The sequence below is a fragment of the Papio anubis genome, chromosome 8 (assembly GCF_008728515.1).
Source record: "Papio anubis isolate 15944 chromosome 8, Panubis1.0, whole genome shotgun sequence".
NCBI lineage: Eukaryota > Metazoa > Chordata > Mammalia > Primates > Cercopithecidae > Papio > Papio anubis.
The window spans coordinates 101,683,483-101,699,933 of record NC_044983.1 but is presented as its reverse complement, the minus strand read 5'-3'; the positions used below and the strand labels follow the sequence as shown (position 1 = coordinate 101,699,933).

The following is a 16,451-nucleotide window of genomic DNA, read 5'->3' as shown; positions in this document are numbered from 1 at the left end:
ATATCCTTGCCTAAAAAAAAGTGCTTACTTCACTAAAAATAAATTTATGGAGCTAAGTTGAGCCAGTAACAACTAAATTTTGATAAATTTATCAAAAATAAATTTATGATGCTACCTACATTTCTAGCACAAATTGAAGAGCAAGGATAAAATGAATTCTTAAAGAAATGAAAAAATTACCAGATTTTCCTTATGTTCATGTATTAAATACTGTGAATTTATATAAATGTCACTTATTCACCTCTTTATATAAAAAAGTCAAAGTTCAATAAATACCTTCAAATTTATCCCTACTAGTATTGCTCTTCATTGCTATAGAAAAAGCTCATTATTCATCAGAAAAATATTTTTACACTTCTTTTTTTAAATCCCAAACAGCTTTTAAACATGCATTGAAAGTCAAAGATTATTTAGAATGCCAGCTATTTAGAGATACGCATCCGTAACAAATTTTTCTCTTCCATATTTCAGTTCTGTTCAGTTTAATCTGGGTAGATTTGTTGAAATGTAAAACCTAAAGAAAAGAAGTACTGATGAGCAAATATCTGCCCCACACTGACAGTCACCCATATAGCTTATTAGTCCTGTATCTGGGAATATAGCAATAGCAAGGAATACTGAAAGGATATTATATTACTTCTCCCTCTCCTAGGGTGTGCTGGGAAGAAAGGTATTGGACGTCACTGGGATTCAGTGTGAGGCTTCAATCCTTTCCAGAGCCCCCAGATATCATAGCACTGAAAGTGTCAGACTTCTAATCCTAGATTGCTTTCCTTACCCTAACATGGGGCAATACTCTTTGGAAACCAGATTTTTAAGTTTTCTCTCTGCCCAAGTTCTGCCAGTACAACTCTCTCATAAAATATTGCTCACGATACATATTCATTTACATTTTAGGCAAGAAAACCATTCACTCACCATGACAGATTAGATACAGACATTGCAGCAACTTGTCGAGGAGTCTTCTCTTGATTCCAGAACAGGGAATTAGCAGGTCAAGTCACACCGCTAAAAACTTTAGCTTTGCTTCTGGAATGATGCACAAACCACTCAGTTACTCACAGTTTGAGAGGACCTATAAAGAAAAGAAATAAATGAATATCTCTAGTACCTGGTCTATATGGTTTCTCACAGATTTATTTCATCCAAATCAATGGTTTTGTCATGGTATAAGATATACACAAAAAATATTATTTTTTTCTTAAAATGTAAGACATGTAATAAACCAAAGATAAAATTAAACCAACCATATGATGAGTGGAATGCTTTACTTTTAAAACCATCTGAAAGGTTAATAAAACGTTCAATCCCCGAAGTAGAGAATTCAGGGAAACGAGAGAATGTGATTTGGAGGAACCAAATATTTTTTCATAAGGTTATACTCTCCAAATCAGTTTTACATACCTGAGATAAAAAGATTAGAACAAAGATCCTGATTAGCCCACAGCAGATAAAAAAGAAAGAAGGAAGGAAGGGAGGAAGGGAGGGAGGGAGGGAGGGAGGGAGGAGGGAGGGAGGAAGGGAAGGAAGGAAGGGAAGGGGAAGGAAGGAAGGAAGGAAGGGAGGAAGGAAGGAAGGGAAGGAAGGAAGGAAGGAAGGGAAGGGAAGGAAGGAAGGAGGGAAGGAAGGAAGGGAGGGAAGAGAAAAAGGAAGGAAGGGAAGGAAAGGAAGGAAAGGAAGGAAGGGAAGGAAGGGAAGGAAAGGAAGGAAGGGAAGGAAAGGAAGGAAAAGAAGGAAGGGAAGGAAAGAAAGAAAGGAAAGAAAGAAAGGAAAGAATGCATGACACGAAGCATGACAACATACCCATTTTAACAAAAAATTATTCACTAAATAATTTAGTGAGTTAAAGTAGTCACTAAATAATAGGAAAAATGATTTATATTGATTAACATGGGGGAGATAAGCCAGGGTGTTATTTATGTAACAAATATGACAAACATCTCCACACATACATTTTGACACCTACTATAGTATCCTATGATTTCGAATCAAAATCAATCAAATTAATTCCATAGTACTGTTAGCACTTTATTCAGTCAGGTCATTAATCCACTGTTTTTCAATTAAACAAATACCTATTGAGCATATTCTGTGTGAACATACACTATCCTAGCTATAGCTCAGGGATGAATGAATAAGACATTGTTCTTGTCCTCAAATAATGTTTTATGTAAAATAAGATGATTTCAATAAAATAGGGAAAGTGTTCTAATAAAGGTACATCCAGGGCATGTGGGGGCACAGAAGAGGGGGCTTCCAGCCCAGTCTTAGGGAATTGGAAAGGATTTCCAAAGATGTGCTCCAAATGACTACCATTAGGCTTGGCTACAAGTTTAAGAAAATGCAACCCTAAATAAAATGGCTTAGAAAAGAGTTTATTTTTCTCTCATACAAATAAATCTTGACCTAAGAAGGCCAAGGCATATATGGCAACTCCATGGACACCAAGGAAGGAGGTGTCTTCCTTCTTGTAGTTCCACCCTTCTCAATCATGTGGTTGCCTTCATGGTCCAAGAGGTTGCTGAGCTCCAGCGAACATGTCTGCATTCCTGCCAGCAGAAAGGAGGAGGAAGGAAAGAAGGATGCTTCCTAACATTTACACATGACATTTCTGCCTACATTTTATTGGCCACAGTTTAGTCACTTGGCCACTCTTACTCTAAGGACAATTGGAAAATGCAGCCATTATTTGGGGCATCTAGTGTCCTGTCAACCAAAGTGCTTATCGGTAAGGAAGGTGGGAAAGTGGATACCTGCAGAAAAGTAACAGCGTCGTCACCACGTTTGACACTCGGTGACATTGACCCCCAAAGTTGTGTGGCTTTTACTGAGTGCAAAGTGGAAAACATGAGGCAAAGGAGAGATGGAAACAGTCCGTTGTTTACTGATAATTTTACATTTTATATTTATAATTTTAAATATCAAACTTCAGCTTCCTTAAGTCATTCATAAGCAAACAAAATATTTCTTGTGCCCTATTACTCTAAGTATTAATGATACAAAGATTAATAAAATATAGTATTTACAAATAAAGAACCCACCATTTAACATAGAGGCCATCAAATTTTTAAAAAAGGACAAAAATAAAACACACTCTGAAAATTGTTGTGTGCATACAAGCACATATGAGTGGCTATCAAGGAATAAAGCAAGAACCATGATTTTAATGAATTCTAATTTTACCCAGACCCTGACTGCTGGAATAATAATATTGGCTTGCTGGTGAAGTAAGCAGCTATGAAGTTTCATCCACATCCTAACTGGTCTTTTACATTCCAAAAGGGGCTATCTATCCTGTCCTTGGTAAAATTGTTACAGCATATAGACTTACATCTGTAAAGACAAAGGAACTCCAAATTCTGACACCACAACAGTTAACTTAAAAAGTTTCCAAGGTGTATTGCCCGATTTTTTTCAAGGGTTCAGTTATCCAAAAATAATGTATATACACATATACCCACACATATATATACACACACAAATATATATATATACACACACACACATATATATACACACACATATATGGAATATTGTCTAATGCAATTCATTCTTCTAGATATATTTAATTCCATCTTTAGGTAACTGTGTATCTGGATGTTGTTATTTTCATACCTAATTGAAATGCTTTTACTAAATTACATTTTGGAGTTTTGCCAAGTTTGCATCAAGAGACATCATTTTAAAAAAATAACCAACAAGCAAAAACCCAGACTATGAAGTCAACTATTAGGCTTAGTGGACAAGTTGCCAACACACAAATGTTGCCTTTATGAGCACTTAAAGGAAAAAATCGTGTTAGGTCTCAACACCTGTAAAACTATTATTCTAAATTTCTAGGCTGCTTTTCTCCTAGGGTCATTACTGCAACTTACTACACTTCTTTCCTTGCATTAATTTATGGGAAGCTCTGAAACAAACCTGTGACATTTCTTTAAGAACTATTAAAGACTTCTGCTAACCTTTTTTTTTTTTTGGCCAACTTCAATTTTAACCTTTTTAAAATAAACACACAGATATATACAAACATATGCATACATATATATATATATTATTTAACGTAAATACACATAAAATCCCCCCAAGTTCTTTTTGAAATAAGAAAGTATAAAACTAAAAACCAGAAGTCGAGAATTGTTTGCTTCTGCAGAATGTAAAAATAATACAAAAACGGCCGGGCGCGGTGGCTCAAGCCTGTAATCCCAGCACTTTGGGAGGCCGAGACGGGCGGATCACGAGGTCAGGAGATCGAGACCATCCTGGCTAACACGGTGAAACCCCGTCTCTACTAAAAAATACAAAAAACTAGCCGGGCGAGGTGGCCGCGCCTGTAGTCCCAACTACTCGGGAGCCTGAGGCAGGAGAATGGCGGGAACCCGGGAGGCGGAGCTTGCAGTGAGCTGAGATCCGGCCACAGCACTCCGGCCTGGGAGACAGAGCGAGACTCCGTCTCAAAAAAAAAAAAAAAAAAAATACAAAAACAAACTGGATCTTAGGATCTTAGATAGAGCCATATGAACCTATTGCTTTTGTAGGTCAAAGATGGTCAAGTATTGTCAATGTATATGGTACAACTTAATATAACTGAAGAGTTGACCAAGATAGCCTTAATGTTTCCCTCAGTTTGACAAAACTTTAGGTGGCTTTCTTCCTGTCTATGGCCTCCTAACTTCCTTTTCCTTAGGATATTTACTTCAGGAAACTTGCAATTGTAAATCCATTCTCTGCCCCTTTGAGATGTAAATCTTGTGTCAACCACCTGTCAGTTTCATAATCCAATAACGTATTTCTCAAGGACCTGGGAGCCATCCCTTTAAAATGTAGCCATTGAAAAGGACAGCTTTGCTAGCTGCCTCTCCCTGTGGGAGGGTAGAAGTCTAATTTAAATAAGTGCCAATTAGTAAACAAAGATGGCATAATCAAATTGACCAACCATGCCCTCCCGCAATGTCCTCTAGAACTTTTCTGCTAGCTCAATCCAGCACTTAAAAACCCTTCTGCCTTTTGTTTTAGTGGAGTTGTGTTCAGTCTCTCTCCTCTATTGCAATAATGTGGAATCCAGTTTTCCTCGCAGCTGTTTAACTCTGTCTGGTGCATTTTTTCTTTGACAGGGTATTGTTTTGAGTCTTTAAAGTTCAGGATAATTTCCTAAGATCCTAGCCATAATGTTTAAAAGTGCAATCTTTGCTCAATGTCCTTTACCTACAATAACTACCAACTTGGAATTTGATAAGCTTATAGGTATATTTCTGAAATGAAATAAATATTAAAGAATTGCATTTTTTCTGATGACACCAAAATAAAAAAAAAATTAAAAAGAAATCTTACAAGTTTATAAGAAGTAAATATTCAAACACACACAAAAAATTTATAGTGACCATTCATAGCAATTATACTAATCATTCTAACAGTCATTTTGGTGTTATGTCATCTTTCCTTTTCTTTTACAACTTATAACTATCTGATTTATTTTGTCAAGGACAGGCACAATGTGCCTACCAGGCACTCAAAGCTTACTGAGTTGAAAATAATTCAAAAGCCTGTTATATTTACATGTTTATGATGTGATTTTTTTTAAAAACCCTGTATTGGGCTTGTTATTTTTTAAATTACATTTAAATGATTGATTGCTTATCAATGTAATCTTTCCAGAGAAAACATCTTTAAAATCTTCACACAAGTTTAAATTTTGTGTTCATTTTGGTGATTCATAATCTTAACACAAATCTCCAACATCATTCTCCACACTTACGTATGAATTCATAGCTTTCAGCCAAAATTCTAACATTGCTAAGAATGAGATCTGCCCCTTTTTCACAAGAGAAAGACTCTATCTTCATATTAGAGGAAGATTTTAAAAATATATGGAGTGATTTGACTTCCCCTGAATGCCCAGCTATGATATAAGCTATAAGCATAGACACAATTCTTCTCTTTAGGTCATTCTTTTAGTGCACTATTAAGGAAAATAGCATGTGAATTTAATAAACCCTCTCTCTTTTAACCTATTTATTAAAATGTGAAGAGTCCTTGAATACAACAATGGATTACTGGGATGATACTTTACCAAAATAATTATTTTAATCATTTTATTCATGAATGAGATTTTAGGATTCAAATCCATCTGAAAAAAAAATACTATATTCTAATAAATTCATTTAGTTGTAATTACTTTGCCATTTCACAAATCTTCTCTGATTTTATTTAAGGAAAAGACACATTTTTCTAACCTACTCCTATGCATACCTAGATGCTTCTAATATCATTAAGACCTTAAAATTCTATGAATATCAGTTTAAGTAATCTACCACATAATAAATACAGGTTTTCTATATTTCATATTTAAAACAATAAATCTATAAAAACGGTTCTTGGAAGAAGAACCAAAATGGTTCAAGGTTTTGACCATAAGCACCATAAGCATTAAGTGTACACAGTGAATTACATCGCTTTGCCTGCAGAAAGTTAGGCTTCAATTCCAAAGGGGTTATTAAACATTATAGACAATTTCAAACTGGGATATCCAAAGGTCCATTGGATTTTGTTTTAAGAGATGTACTGTGCATGTAATGAGGTACATATATATTTGAACTGCACTCAGGGCACTACAAGAGATAATGGGCATGAAATGAAGAATAAAATGCAAGTGGTATGAAGAGAAGACTTTTATGCTAAAGATTCAAACAAATGTTAGCAGAACAAATTATCAAAGAAATATTAGACTCTTTTGAGTTTTACAGGGTGGACTCCTTTTGATTTTCACATCAAATCTAAAGGCTCTTTCTTGTTTTCTGGTTTCCCCATAAACTTACCTTATTGATACTTCCCAGCCGAGGCTCTCTACTCTGCTTGAGCTTGCTTACTTATAATGCTTATACCTGAGCTCTGAATATACTGTACATTTCTGATTCTTCTCTGTACTGAAGTTTTCTTTCCCCTCTAATCTCACTTATCCAAATTCTTCCAGAATCAATACAAGGTCCATGGATCCTGTGAATTCTTGCCAGATAGTTTCATGCTTCTCTGATCTCCCCTCTTCTGAAGCAATCTACAACTACAATACATTTCACAGTAAAATGTGTGCTGCGTTTTTCATATGACTTTTGTTTTTTTCAAAGGTCACTAATTGTGTCTTTTATATTCAAACTCCAGAGCATCTAGCTAAGTACCAAGAACTCTCCAGGTGTTAATACACTAAGGGCAGCCAGAAAGTAGTTCTGCCTGCCCAGGGACTCAAAGAGACTCACATCCTGCCTTGCAGGAAGGCCAGCTGACCTAGGTCCCACAGCAGATCCTGAAACAACCCTGAGAAGTGGTTCCAGCCCATCTCACCTGCAGCTTGAGACAAGTCTTGCCCACAGAGGCACCTGGAGGGAGACAAGCTGGTCAGTGCTCCTGCAGGCTGACTCTGACCTTGGCCCCCTGTGGGTCTTAAAATAGCACTGCATTAGGCTCTAGCGCCTCTCAACTGCAATCTGAGAGCAGGCTTCTCTGCTCAGGCACCTGCTGGGAGACACACCTGTCCATGACTCCAGAGACAGACGTGAAGACTTAGTCTCAGCTGGAGATCCTGAAGCAGCCCCATGACTTGGTTCCAATCCCCCTCAGCCACAGACCAGGGCAGTAGGGGCTGTCTAGGGGCCCACACAGTGACCCAGATGGAGCCTTCCCAGGGACATAGAGGATGCCACACTTCTTCCCAGGGACCTGTGAGCCATGTAGCAGCAGTGTAGATGTAGCCTTCCTAGTGACCTAGCGACCTAGCCACTCTCATCCACACATGTAGTAAGAGTCCACCATCTGTGGACCCTGAAGCAGGTCCTTATCCTAGAACCAGCTCTGTGGACCAAGGTCCTGGAGACATCCCAGTCCACCAAGGGACCAGGGGGGATCCTTGCCCACTAGAACCCTTGTACCAGGCCTGTCAACCTTGGACCCTGCTGCATACCCAGAAGCAGTAACATGACCCAGATCCAACCCCATTCCATAATGATCCTGGAGTAATCCCATCAGCCAGGGAACTTAACAAGAGAAGGGAGAATGGAAGAAAACATTTTCCAACAAGATAACTGAAAAGGGGTTAATATCAAAACCATATAAGGAACTCAAACAAACTCAATAGCAAAAGACAAATGACTCCATTAAAAAAAAAAAAAAAAAAAATGGGCAAAGGACCTGAATGGACATTTCTCAAAAGAAAGAAATTCTGTCATTTGTAACAATTTGGATAACCTGAAAGATAGTACACTAAAATAGCCAGGAACAGAAAGAAAAATATTGTATGCTCTCAGTCATATGTGAGATCTACAAAAGCAGAACTCATAGAAGCAGAAAGTAAAATGGTGGTTCCTAGGGGCGGCAGGCTGGAGGCAGTGGGGGAGATTGGGAAGATGTTGAGTGCCACAAAATTTCAGTTAGACTGGAGGAGTAAGTTCAGGAGATCTATTGTACAACAAACACGGTGACTATAGTTAATAACGACATATTGCATTCTTGAAAATTGCTGAGACAGCAGATTTTTTTAATGTTCTCACCATAAAAATACGATACATTAGTGACGTAATGGACATGTTCATTAGTTTGATTTAGCCATTGCACAGTGTATACATATATCAAAACATCATGTTGTATATCATAAATATATACAATTATATTTGCCAATTAAAAAATAAGAAAAAAATTTTAACATAAAAAATGAACTAAATAAAATGTTAGCAACAATGACTTGAATGACTCAAAAATAATAATTTAAATAGTGACATTATTATATTCTTACACTAGAATTATGAATTTTTGGAACTCCAGGACTTTGGAAGCATATAAGTCAATCATTGGGGAAAGATATTATTTTTCCTGTGAAAACTGATTGTCTACATAGTTAAATTATTACTATTATTATTATTATTATTTTTGAGACGGAGTCTTACTCTGTCACCCAGGCTGGAGTCGCCCAGGCTGGAGTACAGTGGGGTGATCTCAACTCACTGCAACCTCTTCCTCCTGGGTTCAAGCAATTCACCTGCCTCAACCTCCCCAGTAGCTGGGATTACAGGCATGCGCCACCACGCCCGGCTGATGTTTGTATTTTTTGTAGAGATGGGGTTTTGACATGTTGGCCAGGCTGTTCTCTCAAATTCCTGACCTCAGGTGATCTGCCCTCCTTGGCCTCCCACAGTGCTGGGATTACAGGCGTGAGCCACCACGCCTTGGCCCATAGTTAAACTCTTAATGAGGCACAACATAAACAAGGAAACCAAACTAACAGTTTTACTTTTCCCTTAAGATAAACTTTCTCTAGAGACAAGATTTTAAAAGAGGGGGTTCTGCCTTGCATTTTTATAATTTGTGCTATCTTGTTATTAATTCTTAAAATAAGAAATCTATGCTTATAGAGTAAAATCAAAAGGATATACGCTAAAGAATAAACATCTCTCCCTTTTCTGTCCTCTGTACCCTGCTATCAGATTTATATCTATATCTAGTTCGATATCTATCTATTTACTTGGCTTTGATAAAATGGTAGCCTAATATATACAGGTTTGCCTACACCTTTATTTTCTATATACATAGTCATAAAATCATGTACATATACAACATTTCCCTATCAATACACATACAGAGATGCCTCCTTCCCATTCAGGATTTTAGAGCATTTCATTGAATGGATTTACCCAAAATCATCAGCCAGTCCCATACTGAGGGAGATTAAGTTTGTATGCAATATTTTGCAATTCCATAAGATGCTGCAGTGTATATCCTCATACACATGATATAAAATCGGTTTATATTTGTGGATAAATACCTACACATAAAATTTCTGGGTCAATCCTATGCACATTTTAAATTCTAAAACACACTGGTAAGCTCCCTTTCGTAGAAGTTGTACTAATTTACATTCCTACCAGAAATGTATAAATGTAATCTTTCTGACATTACTGCTTCTTGGAGAACCAACATATCCAGTGGATTTTACAAATACACTTCCTGAAATATACTCATCATCCAAGTCAGAAGTATATTGTTCCACCCATCCAGTTAATCACTAAGCCTGGTTGACTCTACCTCTGAGATATCTTTGGAATACATCCACTTTTCTCCATTCTTACTACCTCTATCCACTGTCTTCTGATGCCTGATTAATAACAATGACATCATAACTAGCCCCTCTTTCCAGTTTAGCTGTCATCTAATACATCATCTGCAATACACTGCAAACTGAGTGCTCTTGGTGGAACACGGTCATTTTCTACTAAGAACTGCAGAGTAGAGAGGCAGGGACTACTATGGTATCAGAAACTCCTGGGTGCGATTACCAACTGTGCTTATTGGTAACTATGAACTCGGGGAAACTAAGTGCATTCCTTGCTTATTTCTTCATCTGTAAAATAGGAATATTCGATGTAATAATAAGATCATAATAAAAATTTTATTTAAAAATGTATGAACTAACTTGATATTGCCTGCCACAGAGTGAGTTCATACAACGATAATGACGATGATGATGATGACAATGATGAGGAAGAACAAGGAGACGCTGGCGGTAATAGATGTCTTCCCCAACACTCTTTAATTGCTCTATGTTGCTCTCACAGTAAAGTATCAGTTCCCTGAGATGGTTCACAAGACTCAAGGTGATCTGACACCTGCTTTCCTTTCCACCTTCTCTCACTGAGACCCTTACCTCCTTTTCCCCTGCTCCCCAAAGCACACTATATTTCAGCTAAGCTGATTCGCATTTTCCCGAATGCATCTGTGTCTCCACAGCTTACAGGACTTTAATGTGCTATTTTCTCTTTGTCTGCTACACTCATCCCTTTCCTTTCCCCTCTGCTCAGCTAACTTCTAACTCATCATATCTCAACATGGACATCATTTCTTCCAAACTTTCCTAATCCTCATTATGTGCAACCCCTGTGTTCTTTCACAACATCCTGTTCTTATTCCATGACAACCTTCAGAAAGGGTGATTTAATTCCTTGGGCTGATCTGTTTTCCATCGACGTTGTAAATTTCTTGAGGACAGAGAGCAAGCTTTAATGACTTTGCAAACCTATGGCCTAGCACAGTGCCTAGGACAGGGAAGGTATTCAATCAACATTTGTTGAAAAAATGATAAACGTTTTAGATTAAGAAATGTTAAATTCTATACAATTTTGAACTAAAAGCAGTCTCTCTTTTCCTTTTAGAATATCAAAACACCATTTCTTTCATTTGGGGCCATATTTATAGGTTCTAGACTCCTAAAATGTCTATACTTTTACAGCTTTTTAAATATTTGCTTGAAATGAATATTAATTATGAAATAATAACTATGAAAACTCTAGAGTAGAAGACATCCAATTTTTCAAATCTGTTTTGCCCCTCAGTTTTATCCAGAATGTAGTTCAGTTGTACAACATGTAAATTCACATCTTTTTGTTTGTATATGCAAAGTGGAGCCAAATAATCCTGACATTCTATTTCCACAATCGTTGCACAATACTTCTAACAGAACACAGATATGTGTCTCTCTAGAACAACTGAATGATTAAGGTCAGCATGGCTGTATCCCAAATAAATGCTCAAGTAGTTTCCAAGCGGCTTTTATATCCTATTGATACCTATCCTGAAAATACAGTCTTTGCACAGGTTGAGATATCCCACACATTGAAACTTCAGATCAGCACAGATGGTAACCTAGGAGACAAACTGATGCAAAGCTTTATGTGTCCTCTCACTGCAGTGCAGCTGTCATTTTACTTGTATTAAAGTCATTTCATGGGAGGTATTAGTATTCAATTGAGCATGTCAGTAATTAGTCTAAAGCATTTATGACAGCAATGTGGCTATATTTGTGATTCGCCTAAGCACCCGCTTCAGAAATATCCTCATGTTCAAATTACAGGAAGTATTTACCATAGCCAGAGAACTAAACAGTTATGAACCTTAGAGCAACTTTTAAACAAATTATTACTTCAAACAAAGATCACCCTAAAACAGTTTGAGATATTTTCTCCAGAATAATTAACTATATCAGATACTGCTATAATTTTCTGAGAAAAAAATCATTTCATTTGTATATGAACTGTAAAGACAACTTTTGTCCCTATGCGTTCATCTCATTTTCTCCTGAACTTTAATGTGATTGTAAGCTTCTTTGATGCCTCTGTCTTTCATGTCTGCCTCTTCTTGGTTCTTTCTCCTCTGTTTCTGATTCTATACAATATTTCCTTGCCTCAGCTGTGACTTCAAACTATTCCTTTGTCTCACTTCTTCCCTCTATTCACAAATGCCACCAAATATTACCCTATACCCACAGCCTTCCCCTTTTTACATCCACTCTTGTCTTCTGAGCTTCACCCTAAAATTCTCATCACCAGTCAACTTGTGTATTGACTTAACTACTGATTCCAATAGGCTTCTGTCAGACTCCACTCCGTCCACTTGTTCCTGAGTTCTCCTTTGCATTTTCCTGAGTGCACCTGTGCCTCTTTAGCTCATAGGATGTTGATGTGTTATTCCCTTTGCCTGCTACCCCCATCCCTTTCCTTTCCCTCTCTCTTTGGGTAACTTGTGACCCTTGACTTCCAGGGTGCTGAAAAATCCAAGCTCTCCTAACTTTCACTGTTCTTCATTGATCTATCATCATTTTTCCATATGGTAATATTGTTCAAAGTTCTATCTAATGTGATTTTCTCAGGAGATATTTTTCAAATTTTTAATCTATGGAGTTGATATTTTTCTTTGATTTCCAGAATAATTTTCCCTAATTTTTCATTAAATGTTTGCCCGAGGTTGTTTTCGTTTCTGTTTTGTTTTGTTTACTGCTCAATTGCATATCTTGAAGTCACTTTCTCTACTCTTTATTCTGATTGCCATCCCCCAAGTTCAAGCCTTATTATCTTTTGTCTTGACTGGTGTATTTTTTTCAGATTTTTAAAAGCATCTGAATAATATTTTAAAATCTTAAGAATGGATAAACATCCTAATTTTTTTAAAAAGTTAAATTCTTTGGGCAGTTTAAAGTCTTCAGTGTTTAATGGGGAGCATATAATACTATGATTTTTTGATTATCCAAAAAACCTAACGATCAAAAAATCCTCCTAATTTTTTTAAAAAGTTAAATTCTTGAAATTAAAAAATCTTCAGTGTTTGATGGGGAACATATCATTGGCAAATACTTGAATCCTCTCCACTGACCACTGGTGTTCCTGGTATACAGTTTGCACATCACTGGCTGGAAATTATTGCATTGGCCTTCAAACTTGTTTCTAACCCTCCAATCCATATTGCAATGTAATTTTATTAAGGGAAAGCACTTACAAATGTCTTATTTAGAAAACCTCTGATGACTATTCCTACAACCTAACTATTACACTTGGGATCCTCTTCAGTGTGGCCTATGCTATATCTTCTGGCTTGTCTTCCCTCCGATTACTACTGCTCAGTATGTTTGTTTCCACTCTCTGGTGAAGGCCTAGCACAGCATTCTTCACTTGGAACTAGCCAAAAATTAAACAGAATTCTCAGTTTGAAACTCATGTTTTTCAGGTGTACTTTATTGTACTCAAGGGTAGCACTAACATTTTTTAAAAGTAGAATATCTCAAAACCAGCTGTTTTTATATATTTATCAATGTTTCTATAATGTTTTTAGAATCTACAATAGATTTTGATGAGTCATTAAAGATTCAATCCCATGTGGATTGCCCAATAAAAAAGATTGCCAAAAACCAGTTTAATTTAAAAAGAAAGCAGCAGATTAAATTTTTTAAAATAAATGTTTCAAATGAGAAAATGTCTTAGGCACATTTAATGAATCTTTCTGTATTCGCAGAGCATAAGCATGTTAATTTTCTGAATTAACGTGGGAGCAATCAAAGAAAACCAGTTTTTGAACACAATGCACTTAGGAATGTAATAAATAAATAGGTAGGGGTGTGTGCGTGTGTGTTTGTGTGTGTGTTCTGAAGACTTTTCAGACATTGCTTCAATGTCCTTCATAGCACAGCCCAAGTCACCTTGTTGATATTCATCCTAAACTATCCCACCCATCCTGTCCCCTAAACCTGGCAACTTATACCTGGTTTCTCTCCAAATCAACTAAATGCATCCATGACCTTATGTTTTACAATGAACAAACTGATTATTATGTTCCCATTTCGAGGAATGTCCTTTCCCTTCTTGAACAGAAATATTAGTCTTGCAAAATCTAGCTCAAAAATCAATACCCACTTTAACTCAAAACTTGGAAAAATTCAATTCCCTTCATATATGTACTCTTCACATTTTATACATTTTGTACATGTTGATATAGCAAGGTTTATCAGAAAACTCATGTTATGGTTTACCTATCTGTGACAGGTGAACACTAAATGTTAATAATATGATATTATTTACCTACTTAAAAAATATTTATTACTTAAGAAACACTGAATTTGAAGTTTCTAGCCATGGGGATCAGAGAGCACCCTTTTGTCATAACAAATGACAGTCAATGAAAGAGCAAATATGGTAATAGTCACATAAAATATAATTCATAATTTATAGATATTTTAGAAAAAGTGCAAAAGCAAAATAAACCCAATAACTATTTATTTTCTTATTTGATCTGGGTTCTACTATTTCCTCAAGAACAATAATTATACCTTAATTTTTTTCCTAGTCCCTGTACAACGCAGTATCGTTTATTGCCTACAATCAACAAACGATAAATATCTGTTAAGTCAATTTTAGTTGAATGGCTATGTTATAAAGGTCATATAAGTTACTGATATTTCCTCTGTTTGACAGTGAAGGCATCTGCATCTACTGTTTGACTCATACTCAAACAACAGACAGTAGAAAACTAATGCCTACTTCTAAGAGGGTAAGAGCTTCTCTGGTGATAAACACTACTCAGCCCCCAGGCACAGGCAGTATTTATTTGTTAGGGCATATTGCAATCCTGAAGTGAGGCATTTTTCACAAATACGGATCACAAAAGAAATCCGCACGTCACTCTTTGCTTAGGAAAATGTTTTCCTCTTTAGGGAATTATTGGAAAATGCACAACATGATCAAAATCAATTTGCTTCTCTTAAGTCCTTTCATTGAGCCTGGAGAAGAATTGACTATTCTCTAAAAGCTTTTGGCTTTCACTCTACAGGCACGGGCATGCTTAATTAAAACCGAACACCAAAGAGCTTCCTTTTTTTTTTTTTTTTTTTTTGAGACGGAGTCTCGCTCTGTCGCCCAGGCTGGAGTACAGTGGCGCGATCTCCATTCACTGCAAGCTCTGCCTCCGGGGTTCACGCCATTCTCCTGCCTCAGCCTCCCCAGTAGTTGGGACTACAGGCGCCCGCCACCACGCCCGGCTAATTTTGTTTTTGTATTTTTAGTAGAGATGGGGTTTCACCGTGTTCGCCAGGATGGTCTCCATCTCCTGACCTCGTGATCGGCCCACCTCGGCCTCCCAAAGTGCTGGGATTACAGGCATGAGCCACCGCGCCCAGCCAGAGCTTCCATTTTTTGGAACTCAGCAGAAAGGGCCTCTAAACCTCAGAGAGTACCACTGAAGATTCAGTGAATCCACAGCATCCTTGGAGGGTGATGTTGCCACTGGCAAAATGAATTAGGGATGGAAAAATAATTCAGATATTCATGCTGATGTGAAAAAAAAAAAAAAAAGAAATTTTCTTAGCTTGTCATCCAAACTAGGTTTCTTCACAGCAACTTTATTAACCATTTGTTTTATTAAATGAAATTTACCCAAACCTCAGTCACAATTCTTTATGTTCTAAGATTCTACACCCCTAAAAAATGGACCACTGGAAACTACGACTCCTTGAAAAATGACTGAATGCCTCCTTTTTCAACCGAGTTTTAGATTTAAGAACCACATAATAGACAATTTACCCTTCCACATTTCCTTAATAGTCCTGGGTGTTCACTTATACAAGTAGAGAGGTTTTAGTTTACTATCGCCTCTACAACTTTCACTTAAAAGTTACACGAGCCTATCTTTGGATGCATAATATCCTAGCTCTTTTTTATTATCTTCTGATAACACTTATTTATACAAAGCCAAATTAGATCAAGAAAATTGATATTACTGAAAATTTGTTTGCTACCTTTATCAATAGTTTTCTGCAATTCACTGGGAAAAAAACAAACAAACAAACAAACAAACAAAACTGCTGCAACCCCATTACCAAGAAGTTGCCTCCTCTATGATCTTCATTCCAATGATTCTATCTATCTTACATAGTTTTCAGATCTTTTGTACTAGTCCGAATTTCAGCTGAAAGTCAACTTTTTACCGAATGATCAAATTCTTTCATCTCCTTCAGATCTTCAAAGAATTATAGTGCCATCAGCAGGTAATCTATGGTTTCGATTTTTCTGATTGTCTACCCACCACATGAGATAGGTCTCTAGCTTCTCAAACATACCATGTTATGCTTGAGTGACACAGGGAAGCTTTCAAAAAGC

At 36.8% G+C, this 16,451-nt stretch overlaps 1 protein-coding gene across 2 annotated transcripts in view; it reads right to left on the bottom strand.

The window, feature by feature from the left end:
• OXR1 (oxidation resistance 1) overlaps positions 1-16,451 on the bottom strand; it is a 466,073-nt gene that overhangs the window by 378,075 nt on the left and 71,547 nt on the right. For both annotated transcript variants that reach the window (XM_009213469.3, XM_021942555.1), the window contains exon 2: positions 919-1,075. In XM_009213469.3, coding sequence (XP_009211733.1) covers positions 919-941 — 23 coding nt within the window. In that variant the 5' untranslated portion in view covers positions 942-1,075. The remainder of the gene's footprint in view (positions 1-918; positions 1,076-16,451) is intronic.